The sequence below is a fragment of the Nannospalax galili genome, unplaced genomic scaffold, assembly GCF_000622305.1.
Source record: "Nannospalax galili isolate Female #2095 unplaced genomic scaffold, S.galili_v1.0 scaffold101, whole genome shotgun sequence".
NCBI classification, from domain to species: domain Eukaryota; kingdom Metazoa; phylum Chordata; class Mammalia; order Rodentia; family Spalacidae; genus Nannospalax; species Nannospalax galili.
In genome coordinates, this window is record NW_008345700.1 from 1179783 (window position 1) to 1197541 (window position 17759).

General features: G+C 45.6%; 1 protein-coding gene across 1 annotated transcript in view; it reads right to left on the reverse strand.

Annotated features, from left to right (window-relative positions):
* Positions 1-17759, reverse strand: part of Poln (DNA polymerase nu) — a 206576-nt gene that overhangs the window by 15538 nt on the left and 173279 nt on the right. Inside the window, exon 19 of the mRNA XM_017800294.1 lies at positions 6082-6164. Coding sequence (XP_017655783.1) covers positions 6082-6164 — 83 coding nt within the window. The remainder of the gene's footprint in view (positions 1-6081; positions 6165-17759) is intronic.

The window sequence follows — 17759 nt, forward strand, 5'->3', positions numbered from 1 at the left end:
AAGGCCAGAAGGGGACACAAAAAGAAAAAAAAAAAAAAAAAAAAAAAAGAAGGAAAAAGAAAAACCCTAAATCTCCTTAGGTCTTAATCAAAATAGCGTAGAATCTTCACAGCGAAGTTATGTATTTTGTTACATTTCCTGAAATAGCTCATCAACAACTCTTCAATCAGATTCTAATCACTGCTCTCAGCTACAGTAGTAGCGTAGACAAGTCTAGCCAACAGTGACTGGGTGCCTCATCCAGGTTAGCCAGATGGGCTTGAGGTCGCTTTCTTTTCTCGCTTCCAATGTGCTGTTAAGACACTCTGGGGACTTTTATTTGGAGACTGTCAATTTCAGTCTTAGAGGTTTTAGAATCTCCCTTTGGTTCTTATTTGGTAGACTTTATTTTTCCTCCCATTTATTGTGAACATGTTTCCATTTATGCCCTTGAGCACTTTGGGATCTTTGTCCAGAATTCCAACATCTGGGTCATCCCAGGGTCTGGTGTCATGAGTGCCTTTTGTCTTGACTACGGTCAAGCTGCCCTCCTTCTTCATATGTTCAGGAACGCTGTCTTGTGTTGCTTTTGTCAGGCATTGCATCACAACAACGGAACTAGAACTGGAACAGAAATCATCACCAGGACTGGGTTGTTGCTGTGATGGATCTGATCAGGTGGCTTTTATGCCTTGGACTGTTTTTGTGGGAGGAATATGGAAGCATTTAGCACTTTGGGTTGGAAAAGCTATTGAGTGTTCCGGGAGGAACTTAATGGGCCATCCTTGAGACAAGACTGCTGAGAGTGATGCCGACAGAAAGCCAGCTTTGCTTCAGCAGGAGAGCAAGGGCTTTGACATTGACAATGACATTGACTGACATTTGCATAGTATTTTGGTTAAAAAACTGTGTGTTAGGGACTGGAGAGATGGCTCAGCAGTTAAGAACACTGACTGTTCTTGCAGAGGACCTGGGTTTGGGTCCCAGCACCCACATGGCAGCTGATAACTGTCCGTGACTCCAGTTCCAGGGGATCCGACAGCCTCTTTTGACCTCCGCAGGCATTGCACGACACAGGTGCACTTACCTACGTGCAGGCAGTGCACGCGTGCACATAAAATAGGAATAATAAAATATTTAAAAAACTATGTGTTAACCACGCTGGGGTTGGGGAAGCTGCTGTGATCATGAAAGAGATCAGCACCTCTGAAGTGTAACCTCCTGTCTCATCGGGACAGAAGGAATGTGTTTCTCAGAAGCAGCATATAGAAAGTGTGGTCCAAGGAGGCTACACCTTAGCGGGACCTGGTAGCATAAGACTTGGTGCTGGGTTTTGAGGCATGAAGGCATCGTGGAGAGCATCTGAAGATTGACACTTGGGCAGGATGAGAGTCCCTGCAGAGAGGCTCTAAGAGGCTCTTGTTAAAGGTGAGGCCTTGGTTGCAATGGAGACCCCAGGATATTGGAGAATACAGGACCATGAGATTCCCCACCAAGAAAGGCTGCAGGTGTGAGTGGAGCAGGCCTAGGAGGGAAGCTGTGTGTGCTGAGGTTGAAGAGCTGAAGAGGGGCTGCCCAAGCCCTTTGGAGCACAGATTGGAAGTGTCCCAGACAACAGGCATTGAGCTACAGGATTTGGATTTATACTGCTGGATTTTAGTGTTGCTTAAGTGTGATTTTTCATTTATTATGTCCTGATTGTCCCCTTTTGGAATAAGAATGTTTCAGAATAAGAATGTTACAATATGTAACTTGTTTTTGATTTTAAAAATATTTTACTTTATATTTTTTATGTGTATGAGTGTATTGCCTGCATGTATGTAAATGCACCCATGTTGTGCAATACCTGCGGAGGTCAGAAGAAGGCATTGGATCCCCTGGAACTGGAATTACAGACTGTTGTTAGCCAGCATGTGGACACTGGGAATTGAACCTGGGTCCTCTGGAAGAGCAGTCAGTGCTCTTAACCCCTGAGCCATCTCTCCAGCCCCTCGTTATTTACTTTATAGGCACTCACAGTTAAGCAACCTTAAATTTTTAAAGAGATGTCAGACTTCTGAAGGGCTGGATTTTTTTTTTTTCGGTCCTTTTGAGTCAGGGTCTCCCTGTAGCCCCAGTTGTTCTGGAACTCACTATATAGACCAGACTGGCCTTGAACTCTCAGAGATCTGCCTGCCTCTGCCTCTGAGTGCTGGGATTAAAGGCGTGCGCCACCATGCCTGGCTGGGAATTTTTGAAAACTTTTTTTTTTGAGTTGGACTGTATTTTATATGTGATATTAACATAAGACTTTGGGGTCAAGGGGTAGAAAGTTATGGCTTAAAGTCATGTGTTTTGTGTTATTAACAAGGGGTGGATTGTATTGGTTATTTTAACTTGACACAACCTAGAAACACCTGGGAAGACTTCTCAATTGAGGAATCATCCTAGATTAGGTTGCTCTGTGAGCATGCCTGCGGGGAACTGACTTGCCTTTTAATTGGTATAGGAAGACCCACCCCATGTGGGCAGCACCATTCCCTAGGCAGGGCTCCTAAATGGTAGGAGAGCAGCAGGCACAAGTTTTCGTGCATTTATTTCTTCTCTGCTCTTGCCTATGGATGTGATGCTTAAGTTCCTCCCTTGCCTTCTCTGCAATAATGGACTATAACTTGAAATTGTAGGTCAGATCAACCTTCTTGTCCCCAAGTTGCTTTCTGTCAGGGTGTTTTTTTTCACAGTCACAGAATATAACTATAACATTTCTGTTTCCAAGCAAGTGCCTGGTCACAGAGGGCTCCAGGAATGCTGGCTGGTCTACTTGAACAGGCCTTCCCACATAGCCAGGGTGTTCAAACTCTGAGCAGCTTCCCAGGCCCTGAGGCTGCGTCGTAAATACAGTCCTCAGGGCTCTGTGTCCCCCAGGAACTCAGTATGAGGCTCAGCTTCACTTTGTGTCTGATCTGACAGAGCCAGGCCCCTTGGGAGCAGGCCATGAGGCCTCATTCATCTTACCTGGTGCAGGGTGGGCCTGGCAGTCTGAGTACGCTCTGTAAGCACTTGCTGATTGCACAGTAGCTGAAAGTGGAGCTCACTGAGGAATCATGGCAAGGCTCAGTGTTAGGCCACCCCTCAGAAAGCAGGAACCCAGCAGGTCTGGGGATTAGCAATGACTTCCTGCTGGGCTCAGGTTCCTGCTGAGCTCAGAGATGCCTATATGTAGGCTCTTGAGATTAGGAGGTGCCCAGTAAGTTGGTAGATGCTGACTTCAGCTGGCTGCAGGAGGGGTGGGAGGCTTGTGAGCCATTTCCGGTCTTTTTTTTTTTTTTTTTTTTTGGTCTTTTTGAGGCAGGGTTTCCCTGTAGCTCCAGCTGACCTGGAACTCACTATATAGACCAGGCTAGCCTTGAACTCACAGAGATCTGCCTGCTTCTGCCTTTTGAGTACTGGGACTAAAGCTGTGCACCATCACATCCAGCCTGTAAACCATCTCTGGGTCAAGACCTCAGATAACATGTGGGTGCATGAGTTTGAGGTCATAGGGTTGCCCTGTGTCCTACAGGAAGCTGAGCATGCGCACCCAGATCTCTTCCAAGCAGCTTCTCTGCTTGTTCACAATCCTGGAGCTTTTCCCTCTGTTATCATCCCAGTTCCCACACTGATCACACAACCATTTTCTCAAGGTTGCACTGGAACTATGCTTCTGTGGCTCAGCATCAGCAGCTTCTGGGTCACTTAGAGGGGGCTTCTGTAGGAACAAATTGCTGCATGATATCACAAGCTGTCCGGTCAAGATCCTCCCACTGAGTTTCCTAAGGCTCCTAGAGACAGGGTAGTTCTCTTAGGCCCTTGGTCTGCTCATCACCAAGGTTCTGGCTCAAACAGGAGAATTAGAGACAGCCTGAGCTGAGCAGCAGATAGGTGGTAATTCCAGCTATCAGGTGGAGTAGGAATAATGGGAGCAGCAGAGATGGAGGCTTGGGGTGGGACCCTGTCACCACCAGGGCTAAAAGCAGCCACATTACTCCCTTCGCCAGCACCGCAGCTGATGACTCACTGCTTATTTACAGTGGAGCTCTCTTCAGAAAACATAAAGCAAAAGCTCCAGAAGGGGCCTGTGGGTGCCGAGAAGCATCTTTCTTCGGGATACAGCTGTGGCAAGGAGGGGTGACCCTGCTGTCTTCCTGGAACACAGCGTGCCACTGGCAGGGCCAGGGCCAGGCAAATCTCAGGACGATAACATGTGCACCCATGTCCCTCTCTCCTGAGTCATCTTCAGCTTGGAGGGTCAGGAGACCTCTGGAAGCTTAGCCACATAACTCGTCCTTGAAGCAGGACCCAGATAGGGGCAGATGACACATGACAGTTAACTGTGCCAGGTGCAGCTCCAGCAGCCCTACAAGAGCATTTATAGAGGAGGGCAGAGGCAAGCAGGTGGAGGCCTCAGGTGAGCACCAGGTCAGGAGGTGACAACCTGGATTCCACCTGGGCAGAGGCAGGAAATAGCAAGAGGCCTGCAGAGCGGGAGCTCCTGGCAGGTGCACAGGAGGATACACGACACCTGTGTCTGATCTATAGGAAGAATGCTGCCTTCCCTCAGGGCAGAGGTCCCATGAGGGCTTGATGCTTGGTGGAAGAGGCCAAGGAGGACACAGCCAGGTGCCTCTGGGGAGAACTACTAGCACCTCTACTGCCTCCCACCCCGAGCTCTGTCCCTGGGCTCTTGGGCTGCTTTTCTGACACCGCGCTGTCAGATGTCCTTAAAGGGCTGTTTCCTGTCCAACACGCAGTGAGTACGTCTGTGCTAGGGAGAGAACAGAACTCATGGGAGCTCCTGCCTTCATGGGCTCATGCTTGGGACAGGCATGTGACCCTGAACACATGAGCATATGGGCCTTTGCAGCCAGCCGGCTTTGAAGAGCCAGTTGGTCACAGTGCAGGCTGTTCATGCCACAGGCCCACAGGGCCAACAGGAAACAGAAGCTGAGGAAAGTGGAATAGCAGTCAAACGTCAGATGAGACCACAGCTTCAGTCAGCACCCTGAATGCACGCAGAGGACTGACGTGAGCTGTGAGGTAACAGATGGATGTTGTCTTAAGGGACTATCCTGTGGTAACCTGTCACCTGGAGATGAGTCCTGTAACTAGTACGGTGGTGGACAATGGCTGAGAAGGAGAGAGTTGAGTGAGAAGCTCATTCTCATGGAGGGAAGGGCAAGTGCAAGGGACTGAGGGCTCCCCGGGGAGGGCTCTGGACAGGACAGCATTGGTGATGCAGGAGAGGCATTCTGGGGCCACATCCACGGCCCTGCAGTCACAGAAATGGGGGTGCCTGGGGGTGGCAGACTGTGAAGTCCTGAAGTTCACATTGAGGTTCTGCAGTTTCTTTGGTCTTTCTTGAATGAACAGAGGTTTCAGTGGCCAGGGGGTGAAACCTGTTCTCGGGATCTTTGCACAAGCCCCACAGTCGACTGCAGCACTGATCAAAGGAGGAGGTGGTCCACACTGGACTGGGCTTATGACAGCAGATGGACTGCTCCTCGGGGAGGGCCTGGTATGTCCACAGCCTCTCCTGAGAAGGAATCAGGCCCTACTTTAGCATGACCCAGAGGAAGGAAAGAAACATTCTGGCAGTCCAGTGTGGGAGTGGCAGAGAAAGGGGAGGGGGAGAGTGAAAGAAAGCAGAGGCTGCTCTGCCTGGGTTCTGGGAAGAGGGGAGGAGGAGGAAGGGGAGCACAGCTTGTCACTGGGTGTGTACTGAGAAGCAGAACCAAATCCAACCATAGCCCATTTTTGAGGTGGTATAGCTCTCCAAAATCTTGGGCCATCTTTACAAATGAGGGTCTCTAAGCACAGAAATGATGCCCATCACAGTGGTAAGGTGTGGGGTGGGGCCTGGCCACACTCTGCATTTCTGTTGCCTCCTCTGAAAGGGTCTATGGTTCTCTGAGTCAGCAGCATGAAGTGGTCTGACTGGTGTCTGGTGACATAAATACCACTATGGTGTCTGTGTAAATAACACAGGGACTGAAAGTCATTTCTCTGAAGCATGGCACACTTACATATGGGCACTCAGCCACTGGCTAGTAGGTGACCCTAGCCCTGCCCTTCCCTGTGGCTTACCTGCTCCATAGACCACTGAGTATACCACCATCTTGGTCTGCTCTCTGTCCATGTGCGTCACGTGCTCCACAGGGATGTCCTTCCTGCGTGGAGAGATGGCATGTCATCAGGCACAGCTGGCACTGTCTGTAGAGGATCACAGTCCTTCATCTCTTCCACAATCATCCTATCGTTTCCCCTGGAGATTCTCTACCATTTTGAGCCAGGCCTGTCACATGGGCAGCAGAGACATGTACCACGTGCAACATCCAGCTCACTCAAGGCTCTCCAGTAGACACAAACAGTGCAGCCCTCAAATTCTGAGTTGTCCACAAATCAAACCAAACATTACTTTCACCAAAGGATGCCCATCCAGCTCCAGGAGAGCCTGTGTGACGGGTCCTAGGCCTGGGCCTCAAGGATAGCTATTAGAAGGGTAAGCTGGTTGTAGTTCTTTCTGGTCCCCCACAGGTCAGATAAGCAGCCATTGCTTATGTAGGGCGAGGCCTACTTTGAGGCGATGGCACCCAGACAGAATAAGGATCAGCTTTGTGTCTGACTGCATGTGAACCACAGCAGTCTTTGAGGTTGAAGCTTAAACAGTTGAGAAGCACAGGGCCCCACAAATGGCACCAAGAGTTGCTCCTCCCTGTCTGGACATCCCCCAGGACTGGTACCTGTGCCCAGGAGCCTCCCCCTGCCTGCTGCTCTTGCAAACATCCTAAGCATGTACACCAGGCCTCCATGATGGACTAGGCACAGAGCAAAGCACCAAAAGACATACGGAGAAGCCTCTCCCCACCTCTGTGCTTGGTTCTGTGTTGGGAGTCTTGTCATCGTGTAATTAGGGTGTTCCCAAGTCTGCCTTAACCTTCACTCCCTGCCTACTCTGCTCCTCGAGGCCAGTCCAAGGTGAACACACAGTCTTCTTAGGTCTATTCTGAACATGCCGGCCGCCCTGGGCACGCACGAGACAGTCTAGGTTTCCTAGTGTACACCACTGATTGAATGGCCTAATTTCACAGCCGCTCTCTCCCCAGCTCTCCCCAGTCTTGTGTGCTATTGTTTACTTCAACTATAACTGTTGCTCCAGGTGACCGCAGGCTGCTTGTCTGCATTGTGATGCTTTTGTGTAATCCCCACACTTCTCTGCAGTGGGTGCTGTGTCAGATGGAACACTCATCAGTCCTTTAGTCAGTTCCCCAACAAATGGGAATGGAAGCAGTGAGGGGCACCTTGCTCCCTTCAGAACCAAGGACCAGGTTCCAGGCAGGAGCAAACTACATGGCTGCCAAGGGGAGGAGCAGAGAGAGGCAGAGGAGCTCACAAAGCTCCCTTTCGCACTCAAGATGCTTCTTCCAGCATTTTCTGGAACCACTGCCTGTTCTCCAGGGCTATGGCAAAGCTGGCTTTGGCAGATCCTGCTTGCTTTTTCAGCATTTCTGTGGCGGATGGCTCCATGGAGCTGCCTCCTCTAGCATTTCCACTAACATGTCAGATGCCATTAATTTCTAAGCACCAGTGCATTTCTAGCCTCCCCCTTTGCTGATATGTTATTTTACCTACTTGTTAGTCTTAATGTTAAACTTAAAGAGCTGTGGTGAAATACTCAGTGGATAAAGACACTTGCCACACAAACCTGGCAACCTGAGTTGGATCCCCAGAACTCACATAAAGATGGAGGAGAGAACTAACCCCACAAAGCTGTCCTCTGACCTCCACATGTGTGGCCACCCCCACCCCCATTTTCCACACATACAAAAATTTTAAAAAGTGTAGTCAATGCCACTCAGGGTCTTTTCTCAGGTGCTTTTCTTCACCAGGTAAATAAGTTTGCAGTCACATCACACAACAAAGGTCCGTTGAAGCGGAAATAACACTCCACATAGCACACAAAGAGACAGACTCCCTGCAAGGGGAGGGTGTCCAGGGCTGGAGCACCATCTACCCCCCTGGAGACTGGCTTTTCTAGTCTATAGGGCAGGAGGTAGGACAGGATTGGGCTCTTCTTTCCCCTTTGGATACAGGAGGATGCATGCTGCTGGTTGGCTTACTCATATGAAAGCAGGAACCTGATCGGGTGGCACAAGGGTGGGAAGTTTGAAATTCCCATGGTGGAGGAGCTGCCAAAAAGGGCCAGCTTGGGATAAGAACCCAGAAGTAGGCCATCTTGGATGAAAATAAAAGTAACTAGAACACAGCTAAATCTAGTCTGGGGCCTCCTTCCCTGACTTACCTGCCCAATCTAGAAGCTACCTCCTGTTCCCTTCACAGTCGTACTGTTTACTCTGTACTGACAAGCGACAGGCCTCCCTCTGTCACCACACAAGTGATCTCTTTGGTGGACACGCAAGGCTGGACAACTGTCTGAGACAGCAACAGCAAGATCTGCTTCACAGAGAAGTTGGGACAGACTGGACAAGACAACTCAAACAGTTATGAGTAGATCAAACTGGCCATAGTCTAAGAGGCACAGAAAATGCTAAAAGTTTGTATAAGGTAGAAATACTTAACAGTGATCACAGTGCAAGGAAACTAGAAATCCAAAACAAAAGAATCCTTCCATTTGGAAATAAACAAAAATAGAAACATTTTATATGAAAGGAAATAAGAGACACTGATACACATAAAATAATAAACAAATCTAGAAAAGTTAAAAGCAATGAAAAGAACAAGAAACAATCCAAATCATGTAGAAGGAAGATGGTGAAGATGGGCGTTAATTACTGAGGAAGGGAGCAGGAAAATTAACAGATTAAATTGGCAAGGAAAATTTTGCTCTTATAGGCCGGGTGTGGTGGCACATACCTTCAGTCCCAGCACTTGGGAGGCGGAGGCAAGAGGATCTCTGTAAGTTCGAGGCCAGCCTGGTCTACACAGTGAGTTCCAGGACAGCTGGGGCTACAGGGAGACCCTGTCTCAAAAAAATTTTTTTTGCTCTTATAAGAAAATGGACAATAAAGTTAGTTAATTTAATTGAAAAGGGAGAGCCAAATGTGGTGACACACACCTTTAATCTCCCTATTCAGGAGGCAAATGCAGGCAGAACCATGAGTTCAAGGTCATCCTGGTCTACAGAGCAAGTTCCAGGCCAGCCAGAGCTGTGTAGCAAGACCCTGTCTCAAAAAAAAAAAGAGGGCCTGGAGAGATGGCTCAGCAGTTAAGAGCACTGGCTTCTCTTGCAGAGGACCTGAGTTCAGTTCCCAGCAGCCACATGACAACTAACAACTGTCTATAACTCCAGTTCCATGGGATCTGATTTCCCTCTTTTGGCCTCTTTGGGCATTGCACACATGGGTGCCCTCACACATACACATAAACACTCATACACATAAAATATATTTAAAAAGGAGAAAGCACAAATACACAAAATAAGAAACTGCAAAGGAAAGTGACTCTTGGTGTGGAGGAGGTAAAAAATCTTTGGAAATGATTTTTTTTTTAGTCTTTTTGAGACAGGGTCTCCCTGTAGCCCCAAGCTGTCCTGGAACTCGCTATGTAGACCCGGCTGGCCTTGGACTCACAAAGATCCCCCTGCCTCTGCCTGGGATTAAAGGCGTGCACCACCATACATGATCTTGTTTTTTTAAATTTTATTTTATGTGTACTGCCTGCATGTAGGTAAGTGCACCTGTGTCGTGCAATGCCCATGGAGGACAGAAGAGGCTGTCAGATTCCCTGGAACTGGAGTTACAGACAGTTATTAGCTGCCATGTGGGTGCTGAGATTCAAACCCAGGTCTTCTGCAAGAACAGCCAGTGTTCTTAACCACTGCACCATCTTTCCAGCCCCTGGAAATGATCTTGTACAACTTTATATAGGTACATTTAAAAGCCTAGGTTAGGTGGATACAACCTTAACAACATTCTATTATACAAATTGACCCCAGAGTCTGGGGTTATAGCTCAGTGGTAGAGGGGCTGCTCAGCATGCCCAAGGCCCTGGGTTCCATCCTCAGCATTGAAAAATATGTTAAAATTGACCCCAGATTGAATGCAATAGCATATTCCTGTAATTCCAGAGGGGTTCAACTTTGGGAGGTAGAGGCAGGAAGATTGAGTTCTAGGCCAGCCTGGGGAATATATCAAGACTCTTGTTTCCAAAAATAAAATTGATCCCAGTATAGATGAAAGTTAAATAAGGTTGGCTCACTAGAAGAGTACTTGCTTAGCAAGCATGAGGTTCTGGGTTCAATTTCTAGTTTTTAAAAAAATTATTAAATAGACCAATATTTATAGAAGAAATAGGGAAAACATTTAAAAATATTTTATTTATTTTTTTAATTTTATGTGTATGAGTGTATTGCCTGCATGTACGTGAGTGCACCCATGTCATGCAATGCTGCGGAGGTCAGAAGAGGGCTTCGAATTCCCCTGGAGCTGTAGTTAAGGATGATTCACAGCTGCCATGTGAGTGCTGGGGATTGAACCCGGGTCCTCTGCAAGAGCAGTCAGTACTCTAAACCACTGAGCCATCTCTCCAGCCCCAAAATATGGAAAACATTTAAGGAACTAACCCACAAAAACTGTCAAGGAATTCTACCAAATCTTTGGAGACCAGACAGTTCCCTATGCTGATTAAGTCATATCAGAGGGTAGAAAGTGAAGAAAAACTTCCAATTTTCTTTTCTTCAAGTATCACAGTATATCTAAAAATGGTGAAGAGAACAGAAAATATAATAAAGGACATTTCAGATTTATATCTCTTGTGCATAGTGATGATGTAATAATCTGTGCTGGTTAGTTTTTGTCAACTTGATATAAACTAGAGTCGCCTGGGAAGAGGGAACCTCAGTTGAGGAATTTCCCTATTAGTCTGGCCCGTGGGTATGTTGGTGGGGCATTTCTCAATTGCTAATTGATGTAGGCGGGCCCAGCTCAAGGTGGGGGGTTGCCATCCCTGAGCAGGTGGGCATGGGTTGTATAAGAAAAGTAGCTGAGGGGTTGGGGAGATGGCTCAGCAAGTAGGAGCACTGGATGGTCTTTCAGAGGACCCAGGTTCAGTTCTCAGTACTCTCCTGGTGGCTAACAACTATAATTCCAGCTCTAGGGGATCCAATGCCCTCTCCTGACCTCCATGGACATTGTATAACACAGGTTCACTTACATATACGCAACCAATGCATTCATACACATAAAATAAAAATAATAAATAAAATAAAAAGAAGTAGTTATTCTGCTGGGCGTGATGGTGCACGCCTTTAATCCTAGCACTTGGGGGGCAGAGGCAGGCAGATCTCTGTGAGTTCAAGGCCAGCCTGGTCTACATAGTAAGTTCCAGGACAGCTGGGGCTACAGGGAGACCCTGTCTCAAAGACAAAAAAAAAAGAAGTGGTTAAGCATAAGCAAACCACGGGAGCAAGCTGGTAAGGAGCGCCCCTCCATGGTCTGTGCTTCACTTCCTGCCTCCAGGTTCCTGCCTCAAGTTCTTACCTTGGATTTCCTCAATAGTGACTGAAACCTGTATGTCAAAGCCTTTCTTCCCCAAGTTGCTTTTGGTCATGGTGCTTTATCACAGAAACAGAGAAGCAAACTAGAACATAACCCTAAATAGAATATTAGCTAACAGACTTCAACAGCACATTAAGGATCTCATATTCTGGGGCTGGAGAGAAGGCTCAGTGGTTAAAAGCACTGACTGCTCTTGCAGAAGACCCAGGATCGGCCACCCAGCATCCACATGGTGGCTAACAACCATTTATAACTCCAGTTCCAGGGGATCCAACACCCTCTTCTGGCCTCGGGCATTGTACTTACCTACATGCAGGCAAAATTCACTCATACACATAAAATAAAAAGAATAAAATATATTTTTAAAAAAGAATTTCAGGCCAGGCGTGGTGGCACATGCCTTTAATCCCAGCACTTGGGAGGCAGGGGCAGACAGCTCTCTGTGACTTCAAGGCCAGCCTGGTCTACATAATGAGTTCCAGGACATCTGGGGCTACAGGAAGACCCTGTCTCAAAAAGATCGAAAGAAAAAAAAAGAATTTCATATTCCACAGTCATGTAGGGCTTACACTAGGAAATCAAGTTCAGTTCAATGTTAGGAAGTCTTATCAATATAATTTTCCACATTAGTAGGTCTAAATACTAAACTGTATGATCATTTACATAGTTATTGAAAAACATCTATGACAAATTCAAGACCTAATCCCAATAAAATTTTATTTTATTGCATACAGGGTCTCATTGTAGCCCAGGGTGACCTGAACTTGCTATGTAGCTGAGGGTGACTTTAAAGATTTTATCCTCTTGCCTCTATCTCCTGAGTGCTAGGACCACAGGTATGTTCCATCATGTCCAGTTTATGCGATGCTAAGGATCAGACTCAGAGTTTTGCACCACCACATGGGTGTATTTACATACGTGCAGACAATACACTCGTACACATAAAAATAAAATGGCCAGGCGTGGTGGTGCATGCCTTTAATCCCAACATTCAGGAGGCAGAGGCAGACAGATCTCTGCGAGTTCAAGGCCAGCCTGGTCTACATAGTGAGTTCCAGGTCAGCTGGGGCTAAGGGAGATCCTGTCTCAAAAAGAAGAAAAAAAACTATATAAAAATAATAAATAGGGGATGGAGAGATAGCTCAGCAGTTAAGAACACTGACTGTTTTTGCAGAAGACCCAGATTCAAATCCCAGCACCCACATGACAGTAACAACTGTCCATAACTCCAGTTCCAGGGGATCCCACAGCCTCTTTTGTCCTCTGTGGGCATTGCATGACACAGGTGCAATTTCTTATGTGCAGGCATAACACTCATACATGTAAAATAAAAAATACTAAATAAAATATTAAAAAAAAATAAAATTCACTTACTGCATGTAAAATATTAAAACAAACGCAAAACATTCCATATTAAGAGAGGCAAATTGTACAATCCTTTTATAAAGCTATAAAAGTGCAGTCAGTATGTAGTACTAACATATGAATGGGCCAAATCAGGTTGATCCTTGATATAAATAAATAAATAAAAAAAGTATTAAAAGAGAAAACAATACACCTCAATACCACAATAGGTGTCCTAGTGGGAAATACTGGGCACATACTAAGGTCAGAAACAAGGCAAGAATGTCCACTGTCCTCACTGTTATTTAACACTGTTTTGGTATTAGTCAAAGCAATTAGGCAAGAAAAAAATAGAGGTGTAATATTAAAAAAAAGCTCTATCTGTACTTTCAGATAACATGATCATAGTCCAGAAAACCCCTTGAGAATGAACAAATGACTCAGCAAGGTTCAGGAAATGGAACGAACATAACAAATCAAACCTTCATATACACAACAGGACAGTGCAGGACATGAAAATCTCATTTTCAGTGTTAATGGAAAAAAACACTTGGGAATACGAAGTGTGTAAAATTTACATGAAAGTAACTTAAAACTTTCTGAAGGACACAAAAGTAGATCTTATCGAAAGGAAAGGCATCCGTCACTTTTTTGGAATCAGGGTCTCAGGCAGCCCAGGTTTTAACTCTGTTATGTAGCTGAGGATGACTTGGAACTTCTGATCCTCTGGGTTCCATCTCTCAAGTGCTGAGATTACACGTGTCCAGCACCATGCCTGGTTTATGTAGTACAGGGCTTTGTGCATGCCAAGCAAATACTCTGCCAACTGGGCTACATCCACAGCCCCAAGAACGTTCAATTTCATTATCTCCTCACATCCACAAACAACAGTAAAGCCAAAAGAAAAACCACAAAGCAGGAGAAAAAAGTACAACACATTTCACAGAGGAGGAACTAATACCCCTAACACACAAAGAATTTTAAGTTTCCTTAAAGCTGAGGAAAGAAAAGCAAAAAAAAAAAAAAAAAAAAAATCTTACCGGAAGAACGGGACAGACCCACCGATAAACCGTTATGAAGGATAGTTCCATCTTCTTTGTATTTTTTGTTAATATGTACTTCTTTGTATCTTCATTTGGGTCGTTGATCATTTTTACCAGAAAGCTTCTGGAATTCTCGTTTGGCGTCTTACTTATATCAGTGTCTTTGAGCTCAGTAGGTGAAGAGCCACTGTTTTTGGAGGAGTCCTGTGGCCTTGCTTCTTCATGTTTCTTGTGGGTTTGTGTATCTTTTGGTTTGGGTATCTCTAATGTTTGGGGGTTGGGGGAACTGTCTCACTGAGCAGCCTAGTCCTGTAGGCTTCTTCTCTAGTCCACTCAGCAAGGAGAAAGCACGCTGCTTTGGAAGTGGCTTCCGAGCAGCAGCAAACCCCCGCCACGTAACATGGGAGAGAAGTGGGAAGGAAAGCAGCTATGTACAGGAGGGAACACACATGATCGGTGCCTTGCCTTATAACAGCCTGCTCTACTGAGAAGTAGACCGTGGACTGAGACCAGCACTGTTCACAGTCAAGAGTGGTGCTCTTAGCATCTTCTACCTGCCACTAGTGTCACATCTTTAAAATGATCTTATTACACTTATGTGTATGTGTGTGCATGACAGAGGTCAGAGACAACTTGTTCGGTTCTTCCACCATAAGGGTCACAGGGATCCAATCGGGACGGCAGGGTTGGTGTGCAAGTGTCTTTACCTGCTGAGCCATCACAGGTTGCATTTAAAATTTGTGATACATACAAAAGACACAGAAAGGTGAAAACAGAAAGACAGGAAAAGATATACAAGGCAAATGTTCCTAAAATCTTATCACTGGTTGCTGGAGAGACGGCTGGAGAGCAGCACTGGCTGCTGCTGCAGAGGACCTGGGTTTGGTTTCCAGCTCCCATGTGGCAGCTAACAACCATTTGTAAATCAAGTTCTAGGGGATCCAACACCCTCTTCTGGCCTCTGTGAGTACACTTACATACATGCAGGCAGAACGCTCATAACATAAAAAAAACTTAATGTTGATCAAAAGTTAATTCAACAAAGAAAAAGTCATAAAAGAAACGGAGATTTCTGTTGAAAGAAACAGTGAAAGATATATTTATCAAACATATAAGTCCAAACTTAATACCTCAAAACATTAAAAGAAATTAATAGGGGTCAGAGAGATGGCTCAGCAGTTAAGAAGACCCAGCTTTGATTTCCCAGCCCCCACATGGTAGCTAACAATCATCTGTATCTCCAGTTCTGGTGGAATCCGAAGCCCTCTTCTGACCTCTGTGGGCATTGCACAACATGGGTACACTTACATATATGCAGGCAATACACTCATGCACACAAAATAAAAAGAATAAAATACTTTCTAAAAAGAACTTTATAGAATTATAGGAAGAAAATGATAGATCAACAATTTTAATTGGGGATTTTAAAATACTCTTCTTAGAAACTTATAGATTTAGTAAGCAACCAGACAAAAATCAGAGAAAAAGAACTAACAAAGAAATTAAGCTCAAGCTGTTAGAACTTTGCAACTCCTAAACTAAGACTACCCTCTGAGTTATAAATGAAACCATTAAATACCAAAGGGTAGGGTAGGGGTAACAGAACTGGGGGTAGGGCTGGGGATAGGGCTGGAGTAGTGCAGGTAGAGCACATGCTTAGGATGCATGAAGACCTGTGTTCAGTCCCCACTACCAAAACAAAAAACAAAAATGAAGGATCTATAATATACACAGATGGTATACATAATTAAGAAACTACAGCACATAGCACACTACACTTAGAAATTAATAACAAGGAAAAGAATAAATTTTTTTGGTCTTTTTTTTTGAGACAAAGTCTCCCTGTAGCTGCAGCTGGCCTGGATTCACTAATGGAGACCAGGCTGGCCTCAAACTCACAGAGATTTGCCTGCCTCTGTCTCCCAAGTGCTGGGATTAAAGGCATGCACCACCACGCCTGGCTAAGAATGAATTTTAAAATTTATTACATTCTTGTTTTCTGCCTGCCCCTTATAACAACTGGATCTGAAAGTCTCCTAAAGGCCCATACATTAAAAGCTTAGTTCTTAGCCTGTGGTTATGTATGTGTGTTTGTGTACATCTGTGTGTGGGTTTGTGTATGTATGAGTACAGTGCCCCTGGAGTCCAGAAGAGGGTGCTGGATCTCCTGGAGCTGGAGTTACAGATGGTTTTGAATCATTGGATGTGGGTGCTGGGAATGAACTCCAGTCCTCTGCAAGAGCAGTATGTGTTCTTAACTGCTGAGCCATCTCTCTAGTCCCTCTGGTGCTATGTTTGACAGGTGAGGCCAGGCAGTGGGGGACTCTGGTACCTTCTCTTTTACCTTCTGATCACAAAATAAATAGTTCTGTTCCATTACATGCTCCCACCATAATGTGGTGCTGCCAGTAACCTGGGCCTCTGAAACTGTGAGTCAAACTTTTTCTCCACAGAAGCTGATATGGCAAGTATTTGTGATGGTGACAGAGGCTGACACAACCACCTTCCTTCTTGTCCATCTTTGTGTCCTGTCCTTTCCAATGTGCAGCACTGAATACTTTTCATTTGTCTGTAATATTTTTCATTTCATGATAAATTTAAAGTTCCCAAATTCCTTGTAAGTATTGTTTATACTTCGTCCCATAAATGCTGATGTGCAGCATTGATGTCTGAATTTTTCCTGGTTTCATTCTCTCTTCCTACTTGCCCCCTCTACCCACCTGCACCCCCTTTTTTCCACCCAAAGTATCTTTTACAATACCATCTGTTTACAATGCACCATTAAGTATGGTGTACAATTCATTCATCTTCTTTACCTGCAGCTCATGAAGTCAAGGCAGAACCCTATCTGCTATATCACAGGGTACGAAATTTAAATACAAGTTAAATCACCAAAGACAGAAAAACATAGCCACGTGATTTGGGTATCGGAAAGGGAATTTAAAGATGACACTGAGGACAAGAGCAGGTGGGTGTGCTAGTTACTTTTCTCACTGCTGTGACAAGTACCTGGCAGAAGCAACTCCAGGAAGGGTTTATTTTGCTCTGTTTCAAGGCATTGCAGTAGGAATCATGGTGGTAGGAGTGTGAGGCCACAGGCCATGCTGCATCAGCAGTCAGGATGAAGAGAGCAATGAATGCTCCTGTTGGTTCAGCTTGCTTTCTCCCTTCACTGCATTTGGACCTTAGTCCATGGGGTGGTGCTCCCACATTCAGGGTAGGTCTTCCCACCTCAACGAATCCACTCTAGAAACTCCTTCCCTCATAGAAGTGCCCAGAGGTTTGTCTCCTAGGTGATTCCAGATCTTGTCAGGTTAATAATATTAACCATTACACTGGGTGTGGTGGCACACACCGCAATCTCAGTTACTTGGCAGTCTAAGGCTGGAGGATCAATTACTTTAAATTCAGCCCAGGCAACACAGTGAGACCCCACCGGCCTCTCCCCCCACTTTGCCAATCCAAAAAAAAAAAAAAAAAAAAAAGCACCAGCAAAAGGCCAATAGACTTGAAATAAAATAGAATTTTAATATTATAAGTTTACATTACCCAGGTACTTGAAAGGTTTAGGTAAGAGGATGGGATGTTCCAGGCCTACCTAGGCTTATGTAGTGAGTTTGGGGCCAGTCTGGGTAACTTAGTGAGACCACAGTTATATTAATTACTTTTCTGTTGCTGTGATAAAAACGCTGACCAAAGCAACTTATAGAAGGAAGAGTTTATTTGAGCTTATGGTTCCAAAGGGGCAAGAATCCATCATGGCGGGGAGGCATGGCAGCAGAGGTGGCTGGGGGAGGGGTGGAAACTAAGCTCTCACATCTTCAAGTAGGCACAGGAGGCAAGAGAGCAACTGGAGATCTGG